The 12,776-nt window shown below is 40.8% G+C and overlaps 3 protein-coding genes across 3 annotated transcripts; 2 read left to right on the forward strand and 1 right to left on the reverse strand.

Moving 5' to 3' along the window:
• Positions 1-1,250: 1,250 nt before the first annotated feature.
• LOC113722818 (beta-glucuronosyltransferase GlcAT14B) lies at positions 1,251-5,253 on the reverse strand. Its single transcript, XM_027246040.2, has 4 exons — positions 4,343-5,253; positions 4,177-4,252; positions 3,966-4,081; positions 1,251-2,259 (listed from the first exon to the last, which is right to left on the reverse strand). Exons 1-4 carry the CDS (start codon positions 4,926-4,928, stop codon positions 1,745-1,747), a joined length of 1,293 nt encoding a protein of 430 aa, XP_027101841.1. The 5' UTR covers positions 4,929-5,253; the 3' UTR covers positions 1,251-1,744.
• Positions 5,254-7,128: 1,875 nt separating this feature from the next.
• LOC140003716 (pentatricopeptide repeat-containing protein At5g39980, chloroplastic-like) lies at positions 7,129-9,478 on the forward strand. Its single transcript, XM_072059731.1, has one exon. The coding sequence runs from the start codon at positions 7,339-7,341 to the stop codon at positions 9,358-9,360; it is 2,022 nt and encodes a 673-aa protein (XP_071915832.1). The 5' UTR covers positions 7,129-7,338; the 3' UTR covers positions 9,361-9,478.
• A 253-nt stretch (positions 9,479-9,731) lies between these two features.
• Positions 9,732-12,157, forward strand: LOC113722817 (uncharacterized). Its single transcript, XM_072059732.1, has 2 exons — positions 9,732-11,012; positions 11,358-12,157. The coding sequence occupies exons 1-2, from the start codon at positions 11,004-11,006 to the stop codon at positions 11,877-11,879; spliced, it is 531 nt and encodes a 176-aa protein (XP_071915833.1). The 5' UTR covers positions 9,732-11,003; the 3' UTR covers positions 11,880-12,157.
• The last annotated feature ends 619 nt before the right edge of the window (positions 12,158-12,776 follow it).

Raw genomic sequence — 12,776 nt, forward strand, 5'->3', positions numbered from 1 at the left:
TTTCAAGCAATGATACAAATAATAATGGTTAGCGGACGGTATACAAGTGGAATTCGCAATTCCAGAAGTTCATTCAAATTTGTGGAATGAAGACTCCCTACCGTGCACCTTCTAGATAGTCAATTGTTCTCTTTCGAAACAAAGTCTACAATTTGTGGAAATAACAGGAATTTTGAAGAGTCTGTGTGTGTCATAATGAAGTATTGTTAAAAGGTTGCTTTCCACAGAACGAGAGAAGAAAGAGACTAAGACCACTTTTTCTACAATTTTTTGTTTTCTTTTGGGAACAAAAACGACCAACAGCATTGGGAGTTGGATCTATAAGTACCGGGAGGGAGGAGAGTAGCTGGATTGAATTTGAAGCAGCGCAAAAGCCCGCAGGAGTTGGGGGACTCGTGTCGCAGGAGGAATGGCACCTGCTGTGGTTACAACATAGTGATAGTACTCTATGTACTTAGTCAGTAGCAAGTAGTAATATGGATATGCAAGAGCCATTGCTCCTGCGACACAATGCCCTACAACTTCTTTCCTGCTCCCCTTATTTCACTGATTCCATACTCGTTTGCAACATTCTTGCCAAAATTCTGGTATAATTCCTGATCGCCTAACTATATTTTGGCGTCTTTGGGTTGTGGTATCACGTCCATTCAAGCCTACCAGCTACATACCAGCTAAGTTAGATCTGGAGGCGAGAATTGGGGTAATTAACTATCATCAATTTTGTTAATTGCTTAACCCAAGAAGTTGGGGTGGTAGAAACTAGTAGTTAACCATCAATCATATGCCCACCGGCCGTCGCTCCCAATCAGCTCATACAACCTTTGACCGATTTATCCCGGCGCAGCCCACCATAGTCCATTAGAATAGTAAAGGGGTTTTATTTACATGGGCCTCACAAGTTAGGCGTCTGAGTCCTACTCTTTTTTTTTTACCCTAATTTGAATGGCAGGGTCCACGTTGGAGAAGGATCAATGCAATAGACATCGAAGTCGCCATTGGAGACATTCGATATGCAGACCTGTCCACGCCAATCAATGATGGTGGTATGGCCCGAATTGTCTACTTGTTTCCCTTTCTTTTTATTTTTCCAAATCGATGCCAAGCCAGAAATCAGTCTGCCAAACTGGCATGTTGCAACAGTTTGTCAAAAGAAATTGTCCTACGAAAAAAAAAAGGAGGCAAACTTACACGAGATGCCATAGCAATGAAGAAAACGTCCTTCTCCTGATTCCCACAGGCCCGGCTAAGAGTTTAGACAAAAAAGAATGGATTAACGAAATGAAGTAAACCTCGTATTGTTAGTTATTACACGTCTAGATTCAATCCTCGTGCAATTTTCAGTTACTGTCTTGGCTCACCTGCATTTACTGTAATGATTTTACCTAACCGTAACAATATTTGAAGCAATACAACGAAAACTCCTTTACTCCTCTTTAACAGTTTGGCACCATCAGCACCAAGTCCATTTACAACTCTGGCAAACACGGGAAAATGCCAAGACTCGAAGGTTGCACAGAAAAACGAGATGATTGGCGACAAGCAAGAAGTCACCCAGATTCACCAGGCACAAGGACCCCGCGATTTCTTTCAGTCCAATACAATCATCGCTGTCAATCTTGCAGCCTAGAGGCGACGTACTTCTGGGTAGTCGTATCCCTAGCTGCAAAACAGCCTTCTTGTGTTGCCTTCCCCGTCGGTATAATTGTCTTGAGTGCAAACAAGGGACTTCTAAAACAATATCCGGCTATTTGCACTGCCTTGGTCGGAAATTCTCATTTGATAAAAGAAAGCTGATCAGATTTTCCAGCCTCTTTGCACCAGCAGTTGGCCTGAGCACTGTTGTGTTACCAGCAACAGAGCATGGATCCGTACCATTCTCCCTGCTGCCAATGCACCATCCACCAGGAACTAGTCTTCCTTGACCACGAAACAGGAGCTCAGCATCAATCCTGTCCAGCACTGGGTCATCTTGGTGAAACTTTCTCGCAAATGGAGCATTGCTATCGACCATGCGTTGCATATCATTCGCCGACAGGTAATGTGGATGCTGCTTGGGAGGATTATCCCACGAAATGAAGTGAAGATCATTGTTCACAGTTGTATTCAGGAATTCCTGAGCATTGCAGATGACAGTGTGGAAATAACCCTCCGGAGAGGAGATGAAGTTTGCATAGTACATGAGGACTGTTCGTGGCAAGTTGTCCCATCCCCATATGCAGAAGTCTATGAAAGGACGAGAAAGAGCCATCCACGCAGATCCTGTAAGTTTGATTCCATTGCCATGAGCAGGTAAAATGCACTCAAGTAGAAACAGGCATAATCATGTTTGATGATACTACTCATAGCCTCATATACAAATTCCAGTCTAACCAGAAAGGCTTATAGATATTTCTCCAAGTTTTGTCCTCTTTTTGTTTTCCCCCATGCCATTGCTTTGAAGTTATCAAATTTTATTTAGTAAAATTCTCTCTAATAATAGTCCATAATATTGGACTACAAGATGTCAAAAGACCTGAATTATAACTTTGCCATCTGACAAATCAATGACTACCGCTTGAGAAAAGCAAATGGCCTTCAGAGGGTCAATGCCAAATTAATGATAGTGCAAACTTGGAGATATAACGACACATGTTTACAACAATGTTTATTCTCCATTGTCGCATTGCAGCGGAACAATTTCCTCTGCTCACTTGTTATGATGCCTGACATATTTTGCCAACAAAAATTTGAGCTCCAGACATAGTACTAATGAGAGAGAAAATATATCTGTCGGCGGCTATTAAAAAAGACAATGCTTTTCTGCAGCTGATAGCTGGTTATTCAGATTATTCTCTTTACAAAGTGGAGAAGCTCTAAGTCAAAAGGAAAAAAAAAAGATGTACAGGCTATGAAGTGGACATGTATAGGGATGCCAAATGTCTATATGAAATCAGTGACAAATAGGACATATATCGTGCCAAATGTAAACATAGAACTTATACAAACGATTCTGATGGAAGAAAAACAGGTTTGAAAAACTTGTTAACTCTTCCTCTTTTTTTTTTTTTGTGTTGTTTGGGGGGGGGGGGGGGGTGTGGTGGGGATGCAACAAATCAAATCACCATTAATGAATTTTTTAACCCCCAATGCAAAATCTATTTTTCAATCCAATTATCATGTTTAGAACACTCAACCGGAGTAACACATCAGGCACTTGAAATTGAAATGCAATTTACCGTTATTAACGACCCAAATGACTACAAAGAAAATAATAGACTCAACATACTGGCAAACATAAAACAGAAGACTCTGGCGCTGAGTAATTCCTATGCCTGAAAAACATGCAATTTAGAGAAAAGCATGCAACATCAGTCCATACACCTCTTGTTCTGAAAATCCTCTCCGCACCCATAAAGGGAACAAAACTGACACATCTAACTAATCCTGCTTTCTCAATGGGTAAGCCTCTCCAGATGTTCTAAGACTTCATCCCTTCCGTACTAAAGCCTGATAGACATCTGAGCTAAATGTTGCACGTGGAAGGACCAATAAATAATTAAAAAAATACACAGTAAAGACCACAAGTATTACTTATCAGCTGTACTGCATATGCAGCTTTCAGTCACCATAATTACACCTTTCACAAAGAAGCAAGAAGTTGCATAATGAAGAAAAATGAGAATATCCAGTTACGGAATAGCAGAATGATAAAGCATCCAACTACGATCTTCCCACAAAGACTTTTAGTGTGTCCACCTCCCTATATAAGCAATCAAACCAACTGACCAACACAGAATCCATCCTGATAATTGTCATTTGTACTGGAACATAATTTAACCAGTAATCTAGGGATGCTAACCATTAGCTCAAACATACAACCTGCAGGTTAGCATAATCACGTACAGAATATATCCAAAAATGATTTAAACCCTCAAAGAAGATATCTTTAAACAGAAGCTAAAGGAGTAAACAATGCCCAATTAGACCTGTAAAGAGCTTAAAGGCTGTCGGCACACTTCTTCTCTGTGTAATCCAGAAGACATCAGATTTTTTTGTCATATACAGCCCGGGGTCAATTATGACAGGCTTAGCTCTCTGAAACCTGCATAATTAGGATTCGCAAAATCAATTCTTGCAACCCCCTATGACAAACTACAATTACCCCAGGTAAAGGAGATCTTGAACAGAATCACTCACTCTTTCCACCCAATGTTACTTGTATGGTCAATGAAATTAAGATCCCGCGGCAGATATGAAAATGTGTGCAGTAGATCTATTCAGCCAAATAAAATTCAATCAATACTAACCCAAAACCAGCTTCAAAAAAAGTAAAATTCGAGAAAGGAGGAGGAAAGAAAAATACCATCCTGGGTCACCAGCGGATAGTCTGAGGCGCTAAGATTGATGAACCAATCCCAATCACCGCCTTCTTTCAACAAGATGGAGGCGGCATGCAGGGTGTTGGCCACCATGGTGGGGCCGCGGTAGGTGACCAAATTAGCCCGGGTAATCATCCTCACATTCTTGAATTTCGAGAAGATTCGGTGACCCCTGACGAATTTGTGCAAATCGAGGCGCTCCTCCGGCGAGGACTCGGCATCGAGGTGGACGACGTACTGATTATTGGGATGGTAGAGGGCCTGGAGAGTGCGCTTGAGCATGCCGCCGTCGCCGGCGGAGCCGGAAATGAGGTAGGCGAAACGTGGGGGAGGAGGAAGCGAGGAAATGGGAAGGGGACGGAGCTTGGATTCGACGAAAATTGAGGCAGCGGAGGCGGTGGTGTAGTAGCGGTACAAAGGGAGAAGAGGGGTGCCGTCCGGCGAGGTTAAGGTGGTCAGAAAGAGAAGAAAAAGAGAAACTATAGAGCCTATAGCTAACGGGTAGATCCATTTTCTTTCCACGGTCTGTGGATGCCGAAGGTGAAGATAATAGCTCTTTAGCTTCTTCATTTCTAACAGACGACTTTGATTTTCCTTTTATATTTTTTATCCTTTTTTTCTCCAAGAAAATAAAGACGGGGCAAATGAGGCAGGTGATCGGGAAAGAATGGAGCTTTATTGCTTGCTATTGCTATACGGAGGAGTGAGGCAATTGAAGAATGGCAGTTTTGTCTGTGTTGGGCTGAGCTTGCAAAATATGCAGTGTGAATTAAGCTTCCTCTTTTCTTTCTTTCTTTCTTTTTCCCTAAAAGCGGGTACCGCTATCATATGGAGGAGTGTAGATGAGGAGAGCTGAGCATAGGATGGCTTTAGTTTTAGTTTGAGTCTTAAGTCTCTCGGCAGTTGTTTGTTGTTGGTTGGCAAGTCTTTGGGTAATTAATGGAAACTTATTTTTGCCTTTAATGTTTCCCCCTTTTCAAAACCAACTATTCAACTTCTAGAATATTGAACAAGGGAGCTTAGGGTAAAAAAAAAAAATTCCACCATTTTCAAAGTCCAGTTTGGGAGGCTGTGACATTTCAAAAGGGAAGGCTCGTTCCATGAACCCGTGACCGGAACTTGAAAGAGGGAATCCCGTATGCTATTACTTGAATTTTGTATGCGATGACAGTACTGTATCTCTCGTGCTTTGAAAAATCTAGTAGATACAGGTCTTAAGGGAATTTGCTTCATTCGTTTTGTACTTATAACTTAAGTTTTTTTTTTTTAATATATAGTCCCTTTTATTACCAAAAAAAAAAAAAGTGGGAATCCTGTAGTATTTATTATTCATATCACAAGTTTGTCTGGTTGGCATGACTTTGAGAGCGGTAATTTTAGGAAGTAAGTAGTTTAATTTTTTCTATTCATCTTCGAGTGTTACTTAGTGAGTTAATAAACTTTAATTAATAGCAATTTTATTGTCCGACAGTACTAAATGCTAGAGAAAACTTACTATACACTACTAACCAATGAATAAAGCATGTTTAATAGAAGATTTCCTTCATTTCACCACGTTCCAGGCTACTCCGACGTAGTTGCATTCAACCAATCTCCTATTAAACATGCTTTATTCATTGGTCAGTAAATGGTAAGTTATCACTGGGAGTGTTTGTGATCAAATAGGGAGGATGGGTGGAGAGGTGATGGAGATGCTTAGTAGTACATTGACGGCGGTTGAGCGTAATTATGAAGATTAGATAGACATTATTGATGGTGGAGGAGCTGTTAAATTAAATGTTACTAATACTTGGAAGTCAAAGAAGGATGGATGTGGATGAGTATCTATCCAACCACTCATCTGATGGCACCGTGGCTCGCATTCATCATGTTCACCATGGCAGTTGATTTATGGGCCGCCTACCAAAGTTGGAGGTGAATTGCGTGATTGACGCCCGATGTGGGTTTAGTAGATACTTAAATGAAATAATAACTAGGCAATACAATAAAAAAGTGTGTTTTGCCGTGGAGTACAATGGCTACTGTTATGAAAACTTATGTAACAAATGATTACAGCGTATAAATATATATAATAGCATGTCATATTTCCCAATTTTACACATAATTGGACCTATTATTTTCAAAAAAAAAAAAGTTATATGCAATTAAGTAGCAATAATTCCAAACTTGAATATCAAAGAAAAGTCTTTCCTCTCACCTTGAGTGAGATGCTCATAATCAACATATTGTGGACAAGAATTAGAGAGCAATTTTCCTCCATTTGACACATACTCACACTCTTAGTAGCACAAGAGGTCAAGTTTGATCTAATCTAACCTTTTATCAGTCAGAAAAAGAGCACCCAGAATTAGCTACCTTTTCCTAGGCGCCCTTTTTCTCATGGCAAGCTAGAATTTTATTTAGTTTTAAATTGTGTTATATTTTTATTAATTCGATTTACTAGTAGTCTAATTGATTAAGTCCACATATATGCCAAATACCTTAGTACATTGTAAGGGTAATTCAGGTATTTCACTGTGCTTGATGCAAGCACTGGACCCAAATTTTTGATGTGGGAGATATCAGAAATTCTTTTTTTTTTTTTTTTTAACTTCATTCTATACCGTAATTAGTGTGTTGGATGATCACCTATAAAGTGGACCCGGGACACCAAACCCAAAGGTTTCTCCCTGCCAACAAAATCAATAATATATTTAAATGGTTTGGGTCACTTTTTAAGGTAACATGTCAAGGTTCAACTTCCACTACCTTTATTGAGGTACACGTCTTCCCTTCTTTCTTTCTCCGGGTCTAAGCATTATGATGTGATGAGATCAAGTTTAGTTGGAAAAAAAGTGAAAAGAAAGAAAGGAATAAGAGAGTTCTACAGGCGAGAAAAATAAAAAATAAAAAATAAAAAAAAATCCCAAAACGATAAAACGCGAGTACCAATTGAAATCAACTCCCGCCTCAAATTTGTCCTCTGCAAAGCGCTAATTCCATGCATGTGCATCAGTCCATTCCACCACCACCACCGTCATCTTTTCCTTTCAACCAATCGATCGTCACCGTCCATGTACCACTGCTGCCCGAGACTCGTAGAACTACCTTCAAACTCCACGCCATTTCCTTTGCTTCATCAAAGAAAGATATCTGGCGGAGACAACCATCATTGCCCAATGAAACGACGCCGTCCTCGTCCGACTTCCCCCGCCAAACTTACCACCGAAAGCAAAACGACGGCTCCTACTTGGACCGCAGTGTCAACATGGACGAGCTCTTATCATCCATTGGCCAGTCTAAAAATGAGCATGAATTGTACGCTTTAATGTCACCCTACAGAGACCGAAGCCTGTCCATAAGGTTCATGGTCACGCTCCTCTCGCGTGAGTCGGACTGGCAACGCTCCCTTGCTTTGCTCGACTGGATCAACGAGGAGGCCCTCTACACTCCCTCCGTCTTTGCCTACAACGTCGTGCTCCGTAACGTACTGCGGGCTAAGCAGTGGCAGCTAGCATACGGGCTGTTCGACGAAATGCGTCAGAGAGCTCTCTCACCCGATAGGTACACGTACTCCACTCTCATTACCCATTTTGGAAAGGAGGGTCTTTTTGATGATGCTTTATCCTGGCTTCAGAAGATGGAAAATGATCGGGTGTCCGGTGATCTGGTTCTGTATAGTAATTTGATTGAGTTATCGCGTAAATTATGTGACTACTCCAAGGCCATTTCTATTTTTTCAAAATTGAAGAGTTCAGGAATTACCCCTGATCTTGTTGCATATAATTCCATGATCAACGTGTTTGGAAAAGCTAAGCTTTTCCGCGAAGCAAGGTTGTTGATTACCGAGATGAAGTCAGTTGGTGTTGTTCCTGACACCGTAAGTTATTCTACGCTTTTGAGTATGTATGTTGACAACCAGAAGTTTGTGGAGGCAATCTCTGTATTTTCTGAGATGAATGAGGTTAAGTGCCCACTTGATCTTACAACTTGCAACATCATGATTGATGTGTATGGGCAGCTTGATATGGCCAAGGAGGCAGACAGGCTGTTTTGGAGCATGAGGAAGCTGGGGATTGAACAGAATGTTGTTAGTTACAATACACTTTTGAAGGTCTATGGGGAGGCTGAGCTTTTTGGGGAAGCAATACATTTGTTTAGGCTGATGCAGAGGAAGGACATTGAACAGAATGTTGTCACATACAACACCATGATTAAGATTTATGGGAAGACACTGGAGCATGAGAAAGCAAATAATCTTATTCAAGAGATGCAGAGGAGAGGGATCCAGCCTAATGCCATTAGTTATTCGACCATTATATCAATATGGGGCAAGGTAGGGAAATTGGATCGAGCGGCAATGCTATTTCAGAAGCTGCGAAGCTCTGGGATTGAGATTGATCAGGTTCTTTACCAGACAATGATTGTTGCATATGAACGAGCTGGCTTGGTTGGTCATGCCAAACGCTTGCTACATGAGCTGAAATGCCCTGATAATATTCCTAGGGAAACAGCAATCACTATTCTTGCTCGAGCTGGACGAATAGAGGAGGCCACATGGGCTTTCCGGCAGGCGTTTGATGCTGGAGAAATTAAAGACATAGCAGTTTTTGACTGCATGATAAATCTATTCTCCAGAAACAGAAGACACGCAAATGTAATTGAGGTGTTTGAGAAGATGAGAATAGCTGGATATTTTCCTGATTCTAATATGATCTCTTTGGTCCTGAATGCTTATGGCAAGTTGCAGGAGTTTGAGAAGGCTGATTCTCTATACAGGGAAATGCAGGAAGAGCAATGTGTTTTTTCTGATGAAGTTCACTTTCAGATGCTAAGTCTTTATGGTGGAAGAAAAGATTTTGAAATGGTTGAATCCCTGTTTCAGAAACTGGACTCTAATCTGAACATTAACAAGAAAGAGTTGCATCTGGTTGTGTCCAGCATATACGAAAGAGCTGGCAGATTAAATGATGCGTCACGAATCATGAGACTGTTAAGTGAGAGGGGAATTCTTAGGTCGTGATCCTTGCATCCAGTTGTACTTGTCAATCCTTAAAGGGAGAGTTACTTAACCTGTTGTAAGCTACTACATCTTAATCCATTTACCTGTAGATATCATCTGTCAGATCCTTCTTTGGTTACTTCCTTGCATCACAAACCATAATATATACATAAAGTTTTAGGTAAACATGCCACCTCATAAATATTTTCCTAGGTATTAATGTGTTCTAGTGAAAGAATGGTTTTGTGCAGCCATTGGAAGTCTTCATTTTTTGCCATGCATTTGGTCTATTTAGTTATGCAGAGGGATGGATTTTGCCATGCATTTGGTCTTTGGTGGAGTGAAGGAACTCTTTGCCTCCCTATGCAATTTTTTACTCCTGATGGGAACTTCTGATGCAATAGTTTGCAGTAGCAGACATTAGTGCAATTATTAAGAAATAATGGAAGGACATTTTATAGCATTACAAATATTCACAGCTCTTTTTCATTGATAAAACATTTGAAATTCAATTGCGGCAACGTTCCTTGGATTGCTCTCTGCCACCTGCTCTACCGGTTATGAGAAATCCCTAAATGATGATTCCGATCTGGACAGCAATTGAAGTTTTGGGAAATGAGTATTTAGCAGGAGAAATTGCAAGTGGTTAGGAAGTATTACTTATGTCATATAGTATTGTATGTGTAATTTTTATGTACCTGGAGTAACGGGCGTCCTTAGTTTCCACATATGATCGTCTGTCGTCCACCATTGCCTCGAAGGGCATGTCTTCATAATCCTGAAAAAACATTCACCTCTGGTTGAATCCCAAAAGCGTGTGATCTGAATTGGCAACAACTTGAGGTAGATTTCCCACTGAATTGTTACTTGTCATCATATCACAAGAAGGGTCTCTGGGGATATAAATAGGTTCCAAACCCAGTAAAGATTTTGTCAAATGATCAGTAGAGTCGAGATGACGAACAGCATCATCGCCATCAGAATGATGTTGAGAAAACAGCGGAGCATCAGTAATACAGTTGTGGATGCCCAAGTCTTACCGTGGCTGCGCAGAACACTCGGAAGAATAGGACAATTGTCTATTATTGGAAAATTTTTGGCCATGGACAGCCAGCTGTGAATACACATAGTGAAGCTAGTCGTAATTGTGGACGAAGTTGGCAGATGATCCCAGCACAGCCATGAACAGGGTATCTTCCACGCATGCCTGACTCGTATTTGATGGCCTCTTCCTTTTTGTTTCATGAGTGTTTAATTGCTCTAGCATCTTAACAATTTTGGACACCCCAAAAAGCCGATGTGCATTTTGGAAAGCGTTGTGTTGATTGGCAGGAAAATATGCAGTCCGATGTGCACTTTCTCCTTTGGTATTTGCATGCAGCACAGGCTGGGCTTGTGCCACCTTTTACAGTCATGTTACTGCTATCTACAGTTGAGTATATGTAAACCGGAGCAGTAGATAGGGCGAGAATGTAAATGGAGAATTATGAAAAGAGAGGGTAAAGTCTGTGGCAATGGACTGGAAGGAGGTCGGGCGATTAGGCAATGCAAATATTCATTTGGACCATTATCAATTTTGGGAGACAATATCAGTCTATTGAGGGGGTGTTCTTCAACGCTTCTTAAACTAGAAAACATCAGATAAACAGCAGTCAGAACTAGAGATGTCACAGGTTTGTAGGACCAGAGTCCCTTAAAATTTACTTACAAGGGGAAAAAAAAAAAAACTACTCCTGTTGTGATTTACATGTGGAGGCTTGCAAAAAATTAAGCGGCTTCCACCGGATGAGATGACAACCCCTGCTTTTCGCAACTCTCTCCTCCTCATCATGTTTCATGTATTTGCAAATATATGCGCATCGTAGTAGGCTTTTCTTGCAATCATCCACCATTGCAATATCATCAATCCCCGCCCGCATAGAAATTGATACATTCTTCTTGACTGATGATATTTGTCTAGCCGATAGGGATTTGGTTTTCACACGTCTTTAAACGATAACCAGAATTTTGTGTTGCAGAAGATCCTTTTTAATCGAATCGCAGGCATAGGCTTAGCAATGGAGCTTTTAGCAGGGGCGAAAATCATCCGTCTTCGAACGCACAAAGGGAAGTATCTAATAGCTGGCGACGATGAAGAATCCGTGCGCCAAGACCGCGACGGTTCGATGAAGCAGGCACGTTGGACGGTTGAGTTTGTTGATGGCAATGATGGTGTTCGCCTCAAAAGCTGCTACCGGAAATACCTGACTGCCACAAATGAGCCCATTGTTCCCAGGACGAAGGGGCACAAGGTTCTTCAGACTCTCCCGACGCGATTGACTTCCGCAATTGAATGGCAGGTCGAAAGACAGGGATCTGAGTTGAGATTCAAAACACATTATGGACAATTCTTGCGTCCCTATGGAGGTTTGCCGCCTTATAGAAACAGGGTTGGACATGACGTACCCTGTAGAACACATACGGAAGACAAAATTCTATGGGAATTGGACATTTTGGAGAGCGTAGACTCCGTCAAATCACAGGAGAATGCAATCCACTAGCACCATTTTATTTACCGATTCTGTGCGCCCCATGTCCCAAAATTCAAAATTGGCGATGCTTCACATCTTTGAACGACGTCTCTTTCATTGATCCAAGATTTTCTGCAACCTCAAAACGCCATGCAAATCCAACTGCAATTGAGGAGAGCTACGAAGTTGGGAATGGAGATCATTCTCACCGACTCGGATCTTTTCTGTTCATTTTGTTGATGTAATAACCCAAAAAAATGCACTCCATCTCCACGTTACGAAACGATAACGATTACTATTCACTTCCATCAAGTCGATCTGGTCTTCCAGTACCATTCCCTCCGTCCCATATATTTAGTCATGCTCGGAAATATGTGATGTTTATACATAGTACATTCCACCAAAATTTTTTTTCCTTTATTTCACTTTTGCCCATAATCATGTACTGATCAAAGTAAGAATTAGAAACCAATTCCATCATATTTGTCTAATTGTTTTTATGCATCATTAATGAAGGGCATAAGAAAAATTTTAGAGTATAAAATAGTTAGAAACATCACACATGATAAATATTTTGGAACAGCAAAAAAATGAAAGCATAAATACTTTCAATCAGATTTCAATTCAATGACCAACCCTCGTCAACTCGCCAGCCTAGCCGTGCCACGGAAGTATATGGAAAGTGATGCCACCTAGAAATAATATGAATTGTTTGTGCCAACTTGCTAATTCAAAGTCAATAGTAATGGTCAACTTCAATATTTTGTAAGCAACTACTGATTGGCTTCACAGAAGCTTCTAAGTCAACCCCGTTCATGTGGTTGACTTGTTGCGCCAGCCCTTTTAAATTTAACAAGGCCAAATTGCCAAATTGAAAAAAAGAAAATCTAACGAGCAAGTTACAAACCTCATTTTTCAGAATCTGAC

Source organism: Coffea arabica, chromosome 7e (genome assembly GCF_036785885.1).
Source record: "Coffea arabica cultivar ET-39 chromosome 7e, Coffea Arabica ET-39 HiFi, whole genome shotgun sequence".
NCBI lineage: Eukaryota > Viridiplantae > Streptophyta > Magnoliopsida > Gentianales > Rubiaceae > Coffea > Coffea arabica.

Coding starts and splice junctions, on each gene's coding strand:
- LOC113722818 (XM_027246040.2), bottom strand. CDS start 4,928: ATGAAGAAGCTAAAGAGCTATTATCTTCACCTTCGGCATCCACAGACC. Junction 4,253..4,342: donor TCCGCTGGTGACCCAGGATG/GTATTTTTCTTT, acceptor TTGGCTGAATAG/ATCTACTGCACACATTTTCA. Junction 2,260..3,965: donor AGCCTTTAAGCTCTTTACAG/GTCTAATTGGGC, acceptor TCAAACTTACAG/GATCTGCGTGGATGGCTCTT.
- LOC140003716 (XM_072059731.1), top strand. CDS start 7,339: ATGCATGTGCATCAGTCCATTCCACCACCACCACCGTCATCTTTTCCT.